Raw genomic sequence first — 14,621 nt, 5'->3', positions numbered from 1 at the left:
AGATAGTTCCACAATGCAAGACCGCATGGTAATCAAACTTTGGAACTAACTTTTTTAACATTGGCTTCCACTCTACATATTATATTCTTTACTCTACGTAGAATACTAACATCCTCTCCAAATTTGCCGCTTGTTATTTGATGACATCTGTTCCGTCACAATTCTGTACGTCAGAACCACACTAGCGTAACTCCAAATTTTTCGATATTCTGGTTTTGAGCATTCTGTATATATTTTTTTCTGCTTTATAAAGCCATAACAATGTAACTCCTTAAAAAAAAACCTAGCAGGAAATAGGAGTGTTTGAAATAGCTTAATTCCAAAGGGATGTAAGAACCAGAACAGCGTAAGGTCACTTAATATGTTATGGTCCTCACAAAAATTTAAAAAGTACAGAGCGTAACTCCAGCTGGGGAGTTACGCTACTCTGGCTCAACTTTATTGTTGCTAGAATGGTTGATACAAACAGCTGTTTTATTTTCTAGAGTAGTTGTGCATGTCTCAGCTGATTGGTCGAATGTGAAATTTACATGAATTGATGCCCTAACCTAAACTTATAGTTTCATCAACATGAGCAGCAGAGCGAAACTTATTTTACAATTAGCTTTGGAGGACAATGTAAATAATTCTCAGCAATTACTATTATTACCAGAACAAACTACTAAAGAAAACAATGAAACAAACGTCTTAAGCTTGTCTTCGATGGACACAAATCCTGCACCCTCATTGACATCATTACAGGTAAGCCTGGTTAAAATATACTTATACAATTACTTGTGTTGCAAACCAATTTTTTTACTGTTATAACTCTTAGCCCTCATTTTTTTCTAACAACTGGTATTATTCTTTTGTTAAACCTCTGGGTCCCAAAACTTGTTAAAAACTCTCCAGCAACTTCATCCCTACCACTTATAGGGTTAAAACACTTATTGGTAATCAAATTGGTATAGATTGATAAATCTGTTTACAATACTGGTGTGAGTTACTTTCAAGTGGCTGAGCCTATCCGTACAAAATTAAATTATAAGCATACCACAACAATAATTATACTATTAGCCTATTTTCACTGAAGGTCGTAAAAATACAATAAATTTATATTTTGCAGGCAGTTGATCCGTTTGTTCTTCTCAACAATGAAAATGAATATATAATGGAAGTCGAATCAGAAAGTAATAAAGAATTCGCTACTGATGAAAATATTGTTTGGAATGATGGTATTACCAACCAGGATTTTCAGTCATATGATATCTCCTTTTCATCGCAAGGTAAGTGTTCATCAAGAATGTTTTAAACTCACTACTATAAAAGACTGCAGTATAATAAGCGACCACCCGTCGAATACCAGTATATCGATAGTCAATATTGAAACTATTGAGTACATAAACATTCGAATTATAAATATTTAAAATTAATAACATTGTCATCTGTTATTATTTTAGATATTACAGCTGAATTAGACTGTGAATTGAAATAACTATGATGTAATTACCGGTAGGATATTTTGGTTGTGGTAGATAATCACGAATATCGATACTACGATTATATGAATAGTCGATATACTGTTAATCGACTGATGGTCATTTATTATATTGCAGCCCTATAAAACCATTCACCATGATGGGAAAGTTTTGTAAATTATAGTAGACTTGTTTTTTGTCATACTACACAAATAATAGCTATTTGTATACTTAAGCTTACCCATGAAGTGAGTGTTTTTCGTTCTTACAGATTAAGTGTGTTACAAGTACATTCATACGTATATATTTATCTTAATTTTTGGTGCCATATACAACTAATTCATATTTTTAAAGCTGCTTTGATGATTGCAAACTGCTAAAAATATGTAGTTTACCATGCTTGATATTGCAATTTTAATCTCAAGTTTGACATTCGGCCTTCTTTTTGTAGAGACAAATTTTTATGTTGTACAAAATGTGAATAAAATTTCAATAAAACAAATGTTTTGTCATACTAATTTACAAATGATTCTACCAAGGCTTTCATACATTAGTTCATACTGGACCTAAAAATGTGATGCTTAAACACTTCTAATTATATATACTTTAATTATGATCTTCAGCGGTTGTGTTAATCAAGTTTTAAATTTATAATACCACATTTATAACCGATAATTCACAATTTCATATTTTTCAGGCCTAGTTGCTGAAGAAGAGGATAGTCTTCAAGAATTGGCTGTCTCTGGTAATGCAGATATCCCATCACCAGGAACTTCTGTTTTGTCATCTAACGTAGATGACACTGATATTGATAGCACATATTGTCCTCGTTTCAACTCAGAGTCAGAACTATCTACTGATGAGTCTATAGTGAGTATTCCTAGAGTTGCTTCAAAGGTTTCAAGTGACAGTACTTCTTATGTGAGGAGGAGCCAAAAGATAGCTCAAGACAAAATTCTACTGGTTCCTTACACTGATTCGGACACGGAGGAAGAAGCAAACAAAACCAATCCTAATGTAAAAAAAGGAAAGAAGAGGGTGAGGAATGAAAACAAATGGAAAAAATGTGTGAGGAAACAGCTAAGAGTTAGTGGAAAAAACTATCTTAGTGCTAAGGGAGCAGAGATTAAAGCAAGATCTCTGAAATCTCCTTGCAAATCTACTTGCCGTCTCAAGTGCTATCAGCGCTTTACCAAAGATCAGAGAGAAGGTATATTTTCAGATTTTTGGAGAGAAGACAGAGACTGGGATTCTAAACGTCAGTTTGTTGTTTCCTGTATAAGCAGCAAGCCTGTCGCTAGGTCCAGGAAGAAAGATGGCTCAAAGGGAAACCGGGCTCAAAGTAATAAATTTAGTTTTCAAATAAATAGTTGTGAAGAAATAGTCTGCAAAACATTTTTCCTAAACACTCTGGCTATCTCTGAGATGTTTATGCGAATATCACAACAGAAAACAAGCAAGACAGGAATGGTTGAGCCTGACCAAAGAGGTAAACATGTACCTGGAACAAAAATTAAGAATGAAATAATAGATGGAATTAAATCTCATATTTCAAAATATCCAGCGTATCAAAGCCATTACAGCAGAGAACGTACAAGCAGGAAATATTTGGGCAATCACCTCAACATTAACAAAATGTATGGACTGTATGTTGAAGAGTGTAGAGAAAAACAAGTTAATCCTGCAAAGAAGTGGTTGTTTAGCAAAGTGTTTAATGAGGACTTTAACTTGGCATTCAAGTTACCAGACAATGACACATGCGATGTGTGTGATGAATTTGAATGTAGATTGAAGAATAAACAAAATTCAGAAGAATTGGAAGAGATTAGCAGGAGACACCAAGAGCATTTAGATGAGGCTGCGTCCAGATATCGTTTGAAAAGGGAAGACAAACTTCATGGAAAAGAAGATCACAAAAGCAAAGTAGTAATGGCTGACCTTCAAAAATGTCTCCCTACACCTAATCTTACAAATTCACAAAGCTTTTACCTAAGGAAACTTTGGACACTAAATTACACGATTCATGATCCTGCAAACAATAAGACCTGGTGCATGCTATGGGATGAAGTAACAGGGGGTAGAGGTGGAAGTGAAATGGCCTCTTGTTTTTATGCTTGGGCAAGTAGAGATATTATTGAAAGCGGAATTGAGAAATTAACCGTCTGGACAGACAACTGTAGCGGACAAAACCGTAACATGAACATGATTTTAATGTATATATGGTTATTGAAAACTAGTCCAAACTTGAGAGAGATAAATCACAAATTTTTGCTTCCAGGTCACACACATATGGAAGTAGATGGCCAACACAGTATAATTGAAAGAGCCAAGAAACATATTTCTGGCAACACAATATATACATGTAATGATTGGGCAAATGTTATTGCTTCCTGTAAGAAGAAAGGCCCCTTTGAAGTTAAGAGAATGAATTTAGAAGATTTTCTAGATTTCATGGCCATTGTGAAAGGCAGAAAATCTGCTTTCGTAGCAAGAAAGAAAAACACTGATGGTGAACCCTTTTTGATATCTGCAACTGTGTGGTTGCAACTTAGATCTGACAAAGTGGGTGTTCTTTTTTACAAAACTAATTTTAAAAATGACACGTTCAAAGAAGTTGACCTAACCAGACGATCTCTGAGAAATCAAGAAGTTACAATGCCTACAACCATCCCTCAGCTAAGACAGAGCAAAAAGCCAATCAGCTCACAGAAATACAGAGATCTCATGACAATTTTACAATGGGTACCTAATGAGTATAAAGCTTACTTTCAACTCCTGCCCCATGGAGAGGATGCGGGAGACTTTCCAGATGAAGATTCAACGTCAGTTGAGTTATTTAAAAAAAATATTTATCATCTACCAATGAATTTCATGTTTTAATTTTTGACTTAACCTTACTTATGTAAACACATTAATAAATAAGTATTATTAATTTAGATGTATATAAAAATAAAAGCGTATCTTAAATATATGTGTTTTTTATTTTGAACCATAACAGCGTAAGTCCCTTACCAAGCTATTAAAAAATTTCAAAAAAATTATTAAACCAAAGTCATGAATAATTCACCTCTAAAAACATAAAAAACATAATAATTCATAAAAAGTCCAAGCCATAGAATTGTTACAGTAAAGAAACATATGTTCTTACAAGTTTTGTGCTCTCCTGTAAAATTAGTGACATGTGAGTTGCGCTAGTCTGGTTCTGAGGTACAGAATTAACATATGATTCGTAACGTTGACAACACAAAACGAAAACATGGGTGATTAATTAGGCCGGTTTTCAAATCAAAATTACTGGTGCATGAACAATCGAAATTCCCGTTTGTCTCGAAACTCCACACATACACATACACCTCCACCACACACAGACACCATGACCTGCCCCAAGAGTGAGTTGGAGGCTGACAAGCATGCGCTGGTGGTCTCCGAGTTCATCCCCAACCGACTCTACTTCGTCACTTTCCGCAACAAGACTCACCGCAACACCACCGACTTCCATTACTTCACCACGGACGACGAGTTGGTCTACAATAACTATTACGCGGATTTCGGTCCGCTTAACTTGGCTGCCGTCGCCAAGTACATAAACAAAATGAATTTCAAATTAAAATCACCCTCTCTGGCCTCCAAGGTGATCGTGCATTTTACGTCATCCAACGAGAAGAAACGAGTCAACGCCGCTTTTTCTAATCGCCGTGTATGCTATCGTAAACCTCAAGATGACTCCGAACGAAGCTTACAATCGTCTTTGCTCCTTGAAATACCCTTATACGTCATTCCAGGATGCCAGCATGGGAGAGTCCCAGTTCAAAGTGAGGCTGATCGACTGCCTCAACGCGGTCCGCAAGGTAGTATTCTTCGGCATCGTTAATTTCGATGACTTCAATATCGACGAGTACGAGAAAATGGACAACATCAAGCACGGAGATGTCAGTTGGATCGTGCCTGAGAAATTTCTTTCTGGCATTCTCAGGCCCCGTCGACAGTCCTGGGGAGGAGTGTTACCACGCCCCAGAGTACTACCTGAACTACTTCCGTGAAAACAAGGTCAATACTGTGATTCGCCTCAACGTCAAGATGTACAACTCCAAGTCGTGAGTACACCCTTGCTTATCAATTATACTTGTACAACAATTGTTCTATGCGTATATTAACAAACATAGACGATGTTGTGTAGATTTCACAGAAAGAGTTTTCCTTATGCTAGACATTTTGATAAATATATTTATATATTGAAATTGGACATTTAAAGTTACGTTGGACATTTAACAACAACTATCAATTAATAGGACAAGATCTTCTTTCCTATAGGTTAAGAGTAGAGCTGAGGATATAGTGGGTCCTTGATTGGCCTCTTTTGAACTATTAAAAAACTTCTGTCAGAAAGCATTTCCAAATTTCTGATTTGTTATTGTTTTGATCCTGATGGATAATGCTTGGTAAAATTTCAAGCTAAAATATATAGGTTTCTTTTCAAAAAATTTTGTCTATGAGACAATAAATTTATGTTTTTGGCTGGTACCTATTTTATTCATGATTTTTATTAGTATATTATTGGGTTTGTTAATATATTCTGACAAATCAAAAATGTAAAAAGAGTAGAAACTGTTAGGTTTCCTACTTTTTTGAAAAATTCTTGATAGTGTGTTTGTTTAGGGGGCATTCCATAAATACATCTTTTTCCATACAAAAATTTGATTTAATTTTGATTCTGAGGTTCCTCAGAAATTTATAGAGTAGGAGATGTGTGACTCAAGCAAGCAATGATATACTGATTTATGAAGAGCCAAATTTTTAGCCCATCCAATCCTCTAAGGGTAAAAATACCCTTGGCCAGCCTATATCAGATCCTCACCAACTCATTCAACTCCAAACATTTTTCTAAACTCACCCCTAGAAAGTTGACTGATTGAGTGACCTCAAGCTGATTGTCTCCAACACAGACAGTGAGTCATTGAGGATTTTTATGGGTGCTTTTGATCTGGACAAATATAAATAATTTTGGTTAATTTTATTTAAGAGAAGTGAAACATATTTTGCCATGCTTTTTTATTTCTATGAATATAACTACTTCTAATATGTTACAATCATTATGCTTGGAGGCAACAAATGTATCATCAGCAAAAATATACAGAGGTCACCTTTTGAGTGTCATCTACTCTGTCATTTATATAGGTAGGGAAAATGAGACCCAAACACAGGTCCCTGTGGTACACTGTTTGAAATTGTTCTTTCATTTTATATGACAAATTCAATTTTTATAAATGTTGGATTTTAGTCATCTGGTGTCTGTCACTAAAGTACAATATGATGTATCTCAGTGGCACCTCGAAGCAAAACCTACTCGAAAAAACAAGTGACTTGAGTTTTCCAATTAATATATCAATATCGACACGATGAAAAGCTTTGCTAAGATTGACAAAGTTCCCCACAACTGTCTCTCCAGCTTCCATTGCATGAACACTATCATTTTTACTTAATCAATTACAGCAAATTTGGTTGATTTAGATTTTCTGAAGCCATACTGCCGTTCACACAAGAGTTTTTTCTTCTATGTAAGTAGACAGTGGGCCACAAACAACTTTTTCAATTAATTTTCAGATAGTACCAAGATTGCACGATACAGCAAATCTCTTGCTCTTCACCTGCCTTAAAAGAAGTCTATCTTTAGCAATCTTACAATCAGAAAAGCATCAAAGTGTATTAATTAGTTGTACTGATGGGTCTATACATTTATATTTAAAATTCATTCTTTTTTAATTTTTTAATCTTATTATTAAACGATAGGCCAATTTTAAATTAGACCATCCACAGGATTTGCTATTAAGAATTTTTCTTAATGTCTGTTAACAGTGACAAAAAAATCATTTAAATATTCATAATTATTTTTGCGATTAGAAAGCAATTTTCTATTATTCATCTTTTAGCCTGATGCACAGAATGGCAATAAAAGAGAAACTAACATTAAACCGTCAATAGCTAATTTATTTAATCCTCACAAACTCTTATTTGTAACCGAAATAATGTAGTTTTAAGCATCATTGATAAAATATTATCTAATCCACTAATAAAATTGTTTAATTTCTTGTTGTTGTAACTAACCTGTACCGGTAACCTCTCAATTTTCCTTATATTGAGCTAAATCAAATTTTCCTCTGTTATCACTATGTTTCTTTTCCCTGTGAACTTTGGTTAACATACATCTAATTGCCAATCTAATAGTCAATCAATCTTTGACTATGTTTACTTTACTCCATTTACACAGTTAAACCCTTATTTTTATAATAAATAATAGTAAGAGTTATCAACTATATTATTTGTTTTGTTAATAAATACTAGCAGTAATTTCTAAAAACTTAAACTTCTATGATAACCACAAGTTATATATGAATGGAATACTACTTCTTACTACTGATAATGCATATATATTATGGAGAATTAAAATGACTAAAAGACTAACTGACAACATTATTTAAATCTGCTTTTATTATATCTAAGCAAATATATGCACTCAAACTGCATTCAAACTAATAAGAGATAAACAAACTATATGTAGCATACAAATTGATTATTCTTTAAGAAATCCATATTTAATTAAATTACTAACTGTGCAAAGCCTACAATAGTATTCTTTGTCAATCAATGTCTTATAATGTAAATATTACAAATAATAAGTACATACAGGTACTAGTGTACAGGTAAATACAATGCTTCTTTGGTTAACTCTCTAAAGTGAACGTAAACAAACACACTTACTACTTTAAACCTACACAACTAACAATTTTTTTTTTGAAAACCACTACCAAAATAAATTGTCCAATAAAGTAAGTAGCAGAGAAGTGAGCCATATTCATGGCATTACACCCACATTTTATGGAAACCAATTATGGAATGGTGACAGATATGCTTGCATGAGTATTATCACAAAAATTACAATTACAATAATTTATAATTGGTTTTAAACAAACCTGGTATGATTAAAATTAATATTATACGCCCAAACGACTTTTAAGACATATTTATGCATTAATACATTTTAAGTAAACAGCCAATTATATTAATTTATAAAATATTTTCTCAATTCTCCACAGCATAGACTATTCAGTTAAAGTGTTGAAAATGGTGGAATTTGTTCATTTTAGTTTTTTATAGGTGTTTTTAAAGCTCAATGAGGTATGGAATGGTGGTTTACAGACAAAATCCAAAATGGTATTTCCCTCATTGACATGTTGTACTTGCTAACTCCAAACTAAAGATAGAAAAATCCATTTTCACTAAGTAATATCCTATTTTTATTAATTTTTGTTCACTCGTCATTTTTATTTGCTTTGTTTATTTTTATGTACAACATTAATAATAATTATCAGAATTCTTAAATCATATCTACCATTTATTCTAATTAAGATTACTTCTTTAAATTAAAATCGTATTTATTATATATAACTCAATGACCAAAATTAAGAGGATAGAAGTTTAACATTTTTTCTTATGAAATCAAGATAGGCACCAGTACAGTCTGCTTGGCAGGTTGGATTGGTAGTCTCCCTCCATTCACACTTAACTGTTTGTGTGATCTAGTCACATTAAATCTTGTTTCAAAGCTATAAAAAACTGAATGTACAGTTTGTTCTGTGTACAGTTTTAGCAACGCTGGTGTGGCACACTACGAGCTATACTTTGTAGATGGCAGCGTTCCCTCCCATGAGATTGTGACACGCTTCTTTGACATTACAGAGAACGCTTCAGGTGCAGTTGCCGTCCACTGCAAGGTATTGTCACTTTGCACCAGATTAATAATATAACAACCCATTGGATACAATTGGGGAGATGATTTTAATGTTCTACTTTAATTATTTCTTGTAACTATTAAGGAAGTTCCAATTGTGCAGATCATCATTCTGTGTGGCAAGAATAAGATTTGAGAATCCGAGCGGTCAGTCCTTTATTTTTGCATTGTGTAATTAAAATTAAATAAAGAGTAAGTAATAGTCTGGAATACTTTTAAGACAAAAAGAATGGTGGAGGCTAGTCCTCCAGTTGCACACTAGGCTATTAACCTTCTCCTGTTATACTGAAGCATCTGTTACTATTCCAGACTAGATCTTCCACAATAAATTGGGGCTAGCGAACGAACAAATATAACTGTCTTGCTGTTCCCAGATTAGTTTAACTGGATTGTTATAATTATCCCAGGATGAGCTGTTCTGGCAATAAAATGGTAACACCTTACTACTACATTTAAAAAATAATACATGAATTTGATAACAGTAGCAGACAAAGATTTCAACACATATAAAATGCTACCCAATTTATGAATGCCCAATGTTTTCCAGTCAATTTATTTCAGACTCTGTCCATTTAATTTTCTTTCACATGATCATCCTTTCAATCATAACCTTACATTATTGATACATATCAAACAAATCCATGATATTTATCCAACACATAACACTTTGTGTGGGACAGGCAGGTTTAGGGAGGACTGGTTGTCTGATCGGAGCCTACCTCATCAAACATTATCGGATGACTGCGCTGGAAGCTATCGCATGGATGCGAATTTGTCGTCCAGGTTGTGTTATCGGTTACCAGCAGACCTGGCTGGAGGAGATGGAACCTGCCCTTTGGAACATGGGTGACTCGTACCGGTAAGTGAAATCACTGAATTTCATATTTTTCAAAAATCAGGTTCAAAGGTTTCATGACTAGCAAGCAATACCAAAACATACATAGGTTTCTACGTTATTATTGAATTACTCTCCATCTTCAGTTTAAAAAATGTAAGATTTGTATAATGGTGTATGACAGCATTACTGAATAAAACTTAGACCATTAGGTACTCCGTGCTTAATTGTATAATTTTGTTTATATTAAAAAGTAGTTTAATGCACAAATACAGAGCAAGTTTGAGTCTAATACAAAACACACACTATATTAATCAGTATTTTTAATAATCTATTAAAACAATTGTCATTAATGCTATTCTGTGAGAATTTTTCTACAAGACTAGTGCTGGAGGAGAAATTAATAAGATGGATGGAACTAGACCTTGACCACAAAATCAAATTTAAATTTGGTTTCATATGGATTTAGACTGTCCAACCTGGGAGAGAGTTTAACAAATAACAAGTGTTCAAATGGAAATTTGTAAAAAGAAAAAAAACTATGCACATGAAACTAAGTAATAGATAATTTCTTATTTTATACTTAATGATGCAGTAGTTTGTGTTTATGCTCTGTATTGTTATAGAATTATGAAATAGTTAGGGATTTGTAGCAGTAAAATATATTTATGTAACTGTAAACATTTAATTCAGATTAAGTTGAGTTGATTAAGTGTGTCCCCAGGTTGCGCTATCACGGGGGTGTAGATCGCATTCATAACCACAAGTACGGTATCTACAGCTTCCGCAACAAAGAACCGAATCAGATGCAGAGTGTGGAGGGGCTTTCATGTGACTGCAGGGACATGCAGCAAGGTTCCACCCCCACTCTCTACCCCCACCCATCCTTGCACGCATCTCCTACTGCGACGAGCAGCAAGACAGAGACACAGGGGGACAAACTCAATGCTGTTTAAGCGGTGGCGGGATATGCAGCAGACAGTCAAGAGCTTCAAGAAGGTGTTGAAAAAGACGCACTAAAAGTAAATGAACCTACAACATGAAACTTTTGAGCATTTTATTTCCTTCTTGGTCCAAACCAGAATATAAGAAATATGTATAATCTAACTTAGCTATGGTGGGAAGGGCGCCTAGACAGTGAAGCTGTCACAGATTTGATTTCTGGAGTCATGTTCATGAAGATATCCAAAGAAAGGGTCAACTATAAAGAGTAACAATAACAATGAATTATAATGTATAGAGTTAACTTTGAACTAACAGATATGGACTAAGAGAAAGGTGAACTGGAGTTAAATTTATTGTTCACAATGAATCAACATTTCCCACCATAGCTGTTATGTTTAAAAAGACTCGGTTGCTCCACCGAGCTTAGGGGCCGTATCTAAAACATTGTACCGCACTATTGTGCACCTGATGTCGAAACAACGTGATAGGTTAATTTTGAGCTTCTTTGTCACTAACTTTTTTTGGATCTCTTCAGATGAACACAACTCCAGACATCAAATCTGTGACAGCATCAGGGTCTAGATGCTGCATTAAGAGGAAGGTGAACTGGAGATAAACTCAAAATTCACATGTACAATCTCATATAAGTAAAAACATATTTTTAAACCATTTTTAACCCTTTGCGTTCACAAGGCCAGCAGCACTAGTCACACCAAGGTTGCAGACATCTCACATTAGTTTTGTCATAGTTTGTCCCCACAACTCGCATGACCAGTACAGATGCTAATTAAAAAATGTACTGCTTTACTAAAAGATTACTTTAAAATAAAGCTGCTCGATAGGTTTCAGTACTCTCTATTCATTATAAAACAAAGAGAATATTAGAAAATAACTGCTATGTTTAGTTGCCAGTGGTACTGGCCTTTCGAGCTATGGACATATGAGCTGAGATAACATTGTGGCAAAAATTAATCCACGCTTCCAACAAAATGTTATCAGCCGTTTGAGCTGGCCATATGAGCTCCGAAGACAAACTATAAATACTGTCTTCGAGTTCATAGGTTAAGTGATACAAGATAATATAAAATTTTCTTTATATTTCGTTATCTAAATTTTCTGTTGACTAGTACTTTTGTAATTGTCACCAATGGAAATATTTACAGATCAAAACACAATATTAAAGCTGAAAAGTATCGTATTAAGAGTTTAGTTGTGTGTAGGAGCCAGCTGCACTGGCAGCCATCTTGATTTTAGCCCCATAAAAATAATGTCAAACTTCAAAAATTTTTACTTCAAAGATATAATTAATATGCATCCAAATATTTTTTACAGTTTTCTATATTTTTAATGGTTATTCAGAAAAAAATATCTAATGTTTTTAAACTTTATCATTTAAATATATAAAAAAGTATGTGCTCTTTAAAGGAAAACCTAAACATGCTTTGAATGCATAATGAACAATATCTTTACAAAATGAGACACTTTCTGAATTTTATGACTGAAGTTGAGAGAGTGACAGTGTTTTGCATTACAGCCTACTTATGGAATAAAAGTAAAGGTCACTAACGCCGGCTTTTAATTAAAGAAAATAAACATGTAAACATTGTTAAAAACATAAACATGCCATTATACAACAAAGCTGATCACCTGGCGATAGGTAATTATGCCGTTACTCAGAGTAGAGTGATTACGTTTATTCTTCAATTAAAAAACCAATTAGCAGTGGGAATAAGAAAGGTCTTAGAATCTACATTTTGTAATAGTGTTTACTCATATACTGCTAACCATAAAATAATATTGTATGTAGAGTAATTATTACTTGAAATTTGTGTACTGTCTATGATTCTAAAAGATTCTGAGTAATGTACAATACATATATAGCAAAATGACCTGTTAAAAATAGTTTATAAAAATATCAATCAAAATGAAGACTTAAGTTTGGAACAATATTATAAAATATATTGCAGTGCTATGTTCTAATTGTGATTGCATAGCTGAGAGAATTATTACTTACTTACTTACTGCCGTGGCTCTTGGTACCCAAGGTGGTACTTTGCCTCGCCAACACACTGCCTCCAGATCTCTCTATCCATTGCCTCTTCTTCCCAGTTTTCCTATGTCTCTTCTGATCTGGTCTCGCCATCTCAACTTGGGCCTTCCTGGTGGTCTTCTGCCCTCCGGATTGTTTACAAGGACGTTCTTGACTAAGGAGTTGTCCTCCTTCCTTAGTAAATGGCCAGCCCATCTCATTCTCCTACTTCTCACCTCGGCCACTATGTCTGGGTCCATATATAGTTGCTTCAACTCTACATTATGTTTTATCCTCCACTCTCCATCTTCAAGGGTTGGCCCATAGACTTTTCTCAATAATTTGTTCTCAAATACTATCAAACGTTTTTCTGTTTTTTTACTTAACACCCAGTTTTCTGAGCCATATAACAGAACTGGTATAATGGTTTTTATATATACGGAGTTTGGTTTTGTGTGATAGTAGTCGAGAGCTTAATAGCTTGTGGCATGCTGATAAACTTCTGTGTGCTGCATTTATCCTTTGTTGTATTTCCATGTCTTCTTCATTATTATTCGTCAGCATTACTCCCAAATAAGTGAAGTTGTTTACTTTTTCAAATTTGTGCACTTCTATTTCTATATTATTTTCATTGTTTATTTGGGTTGTTCTCCCACACTCCATTATTTTGGTTTTCTCTTCATTTATGCTTAAACCAACTTTTTGTGTATGGTTTAGGAGTTTTGCGACCAGCACTTTCAGCTCTTCTTTACTCTTCGCTATAATTGCAACATCATCCGCAAATGCAAGAACACTTATTTTGGTCCCTATTGTAGAATTATTAACAACGTTAACTTTACAAACAAACATATATTAAGTAACAATTAATAAAATGTAGTACGTTGAAATCATACATTTTTAATTAACACAGTTCATTTAAATGAATCTAATTTGAAAAACATAATAATGAGGCCTGTAAGCCATGTTTATTTAACAATATACTGTTAAAAGGAGTTTACGTATTTGTTGTAGATGGCAGCTACAATACTCTTCACTCACCTTTCATTCTGGAAGTAGTGTTCCCACAATAGAAAATATTTTGTGTTCTAAACTTCGTAAAGTATGTCTGTGATTACTTTCATTAAGAATATCGAAATTGCTCTGATCATTAGGCGATGGTATAAATTATTTTCAAACATAAACTGTCAATATCGTATCAGATAAAGATGTGGAATGCATCCAACTTAAAATTAAAAAGTTGTATATTTCCTTCACAGAGAATAGAGGAACAGGAATAAAATAACTAAACATGTTTCAAACTGCCTATTAATTTTTTCTAACAGGATGGAGTATTCACCACACTGGAGAAGGGAAATAATTTATTTGTAATCACTATATTCCTTGATAGATTAGCTGGAGGATATTATTGCATTGTCAGTTTAAAACATATTAAGCAATCGATCAACACTCTTGACATTCAGTAAGTCAGTTTTTGACAACAAAGAATGTTTCAGCAGCAGATATTCATTGACAGATAACCTTATTCCAAGGCCCCAATGTGATGGTGTAAGTGGATAAGAACTTCCAAAG

The 14,621-nt window shown here is 33.9% G+C and overlaps 1 protein-coding gene across 1 annotated transcript; it reads left to right on the top strand.

Moving 5' to 3' along the window:
- Positions 1-5,384: 5,384 nt before the first annotated feature.
- LOC124371202 (dual specificity protein phosphatase CDC14AB-like) lies at positions 5,385-11,120 on the top strand. The gene is made up of 4 exons (XM_046829532.1): positions 5,385-5,551; positions 9,097-9,226; positions 9,924-10,102; positions 10,803-11,120. Exons 1-4 carry the CDS (start codon positions 5,385-5,387, stop codon positions 11,032-11,034), a joined length of 708 nt encoding a protein of 235 aa, XP_046685488.1. The 3' UTR covers positions 11,035-11,120.
- The last annotated feature ends 3,501 nt before the right edge of the window (positions 11,121-14,621 follow it).

This window comes from Homalodisca vitripennis, unplaced genomic scaffold, assembly GCF_021130785.1.
Source record: "Homalodisca vitripennis isolate AUS2020 unplaced genomic scaffold, UT_GWSS_2.1 ScUCBcl_1061;HRSCAF=4203, whole genome shotgun sequence".
Taxonomy (NCBI): domain Eukaryota; kingdom Metazoa; phylum Arthropoda; class Insecta; order Hemiptera; family Cicadellidae; genus Homalodisca; species Homalodisca vitripennis.
Note: the sequence above shows the minus strand (reverse complement) of the source record. Positions and strands in the feature narration are given on the sequence as shown.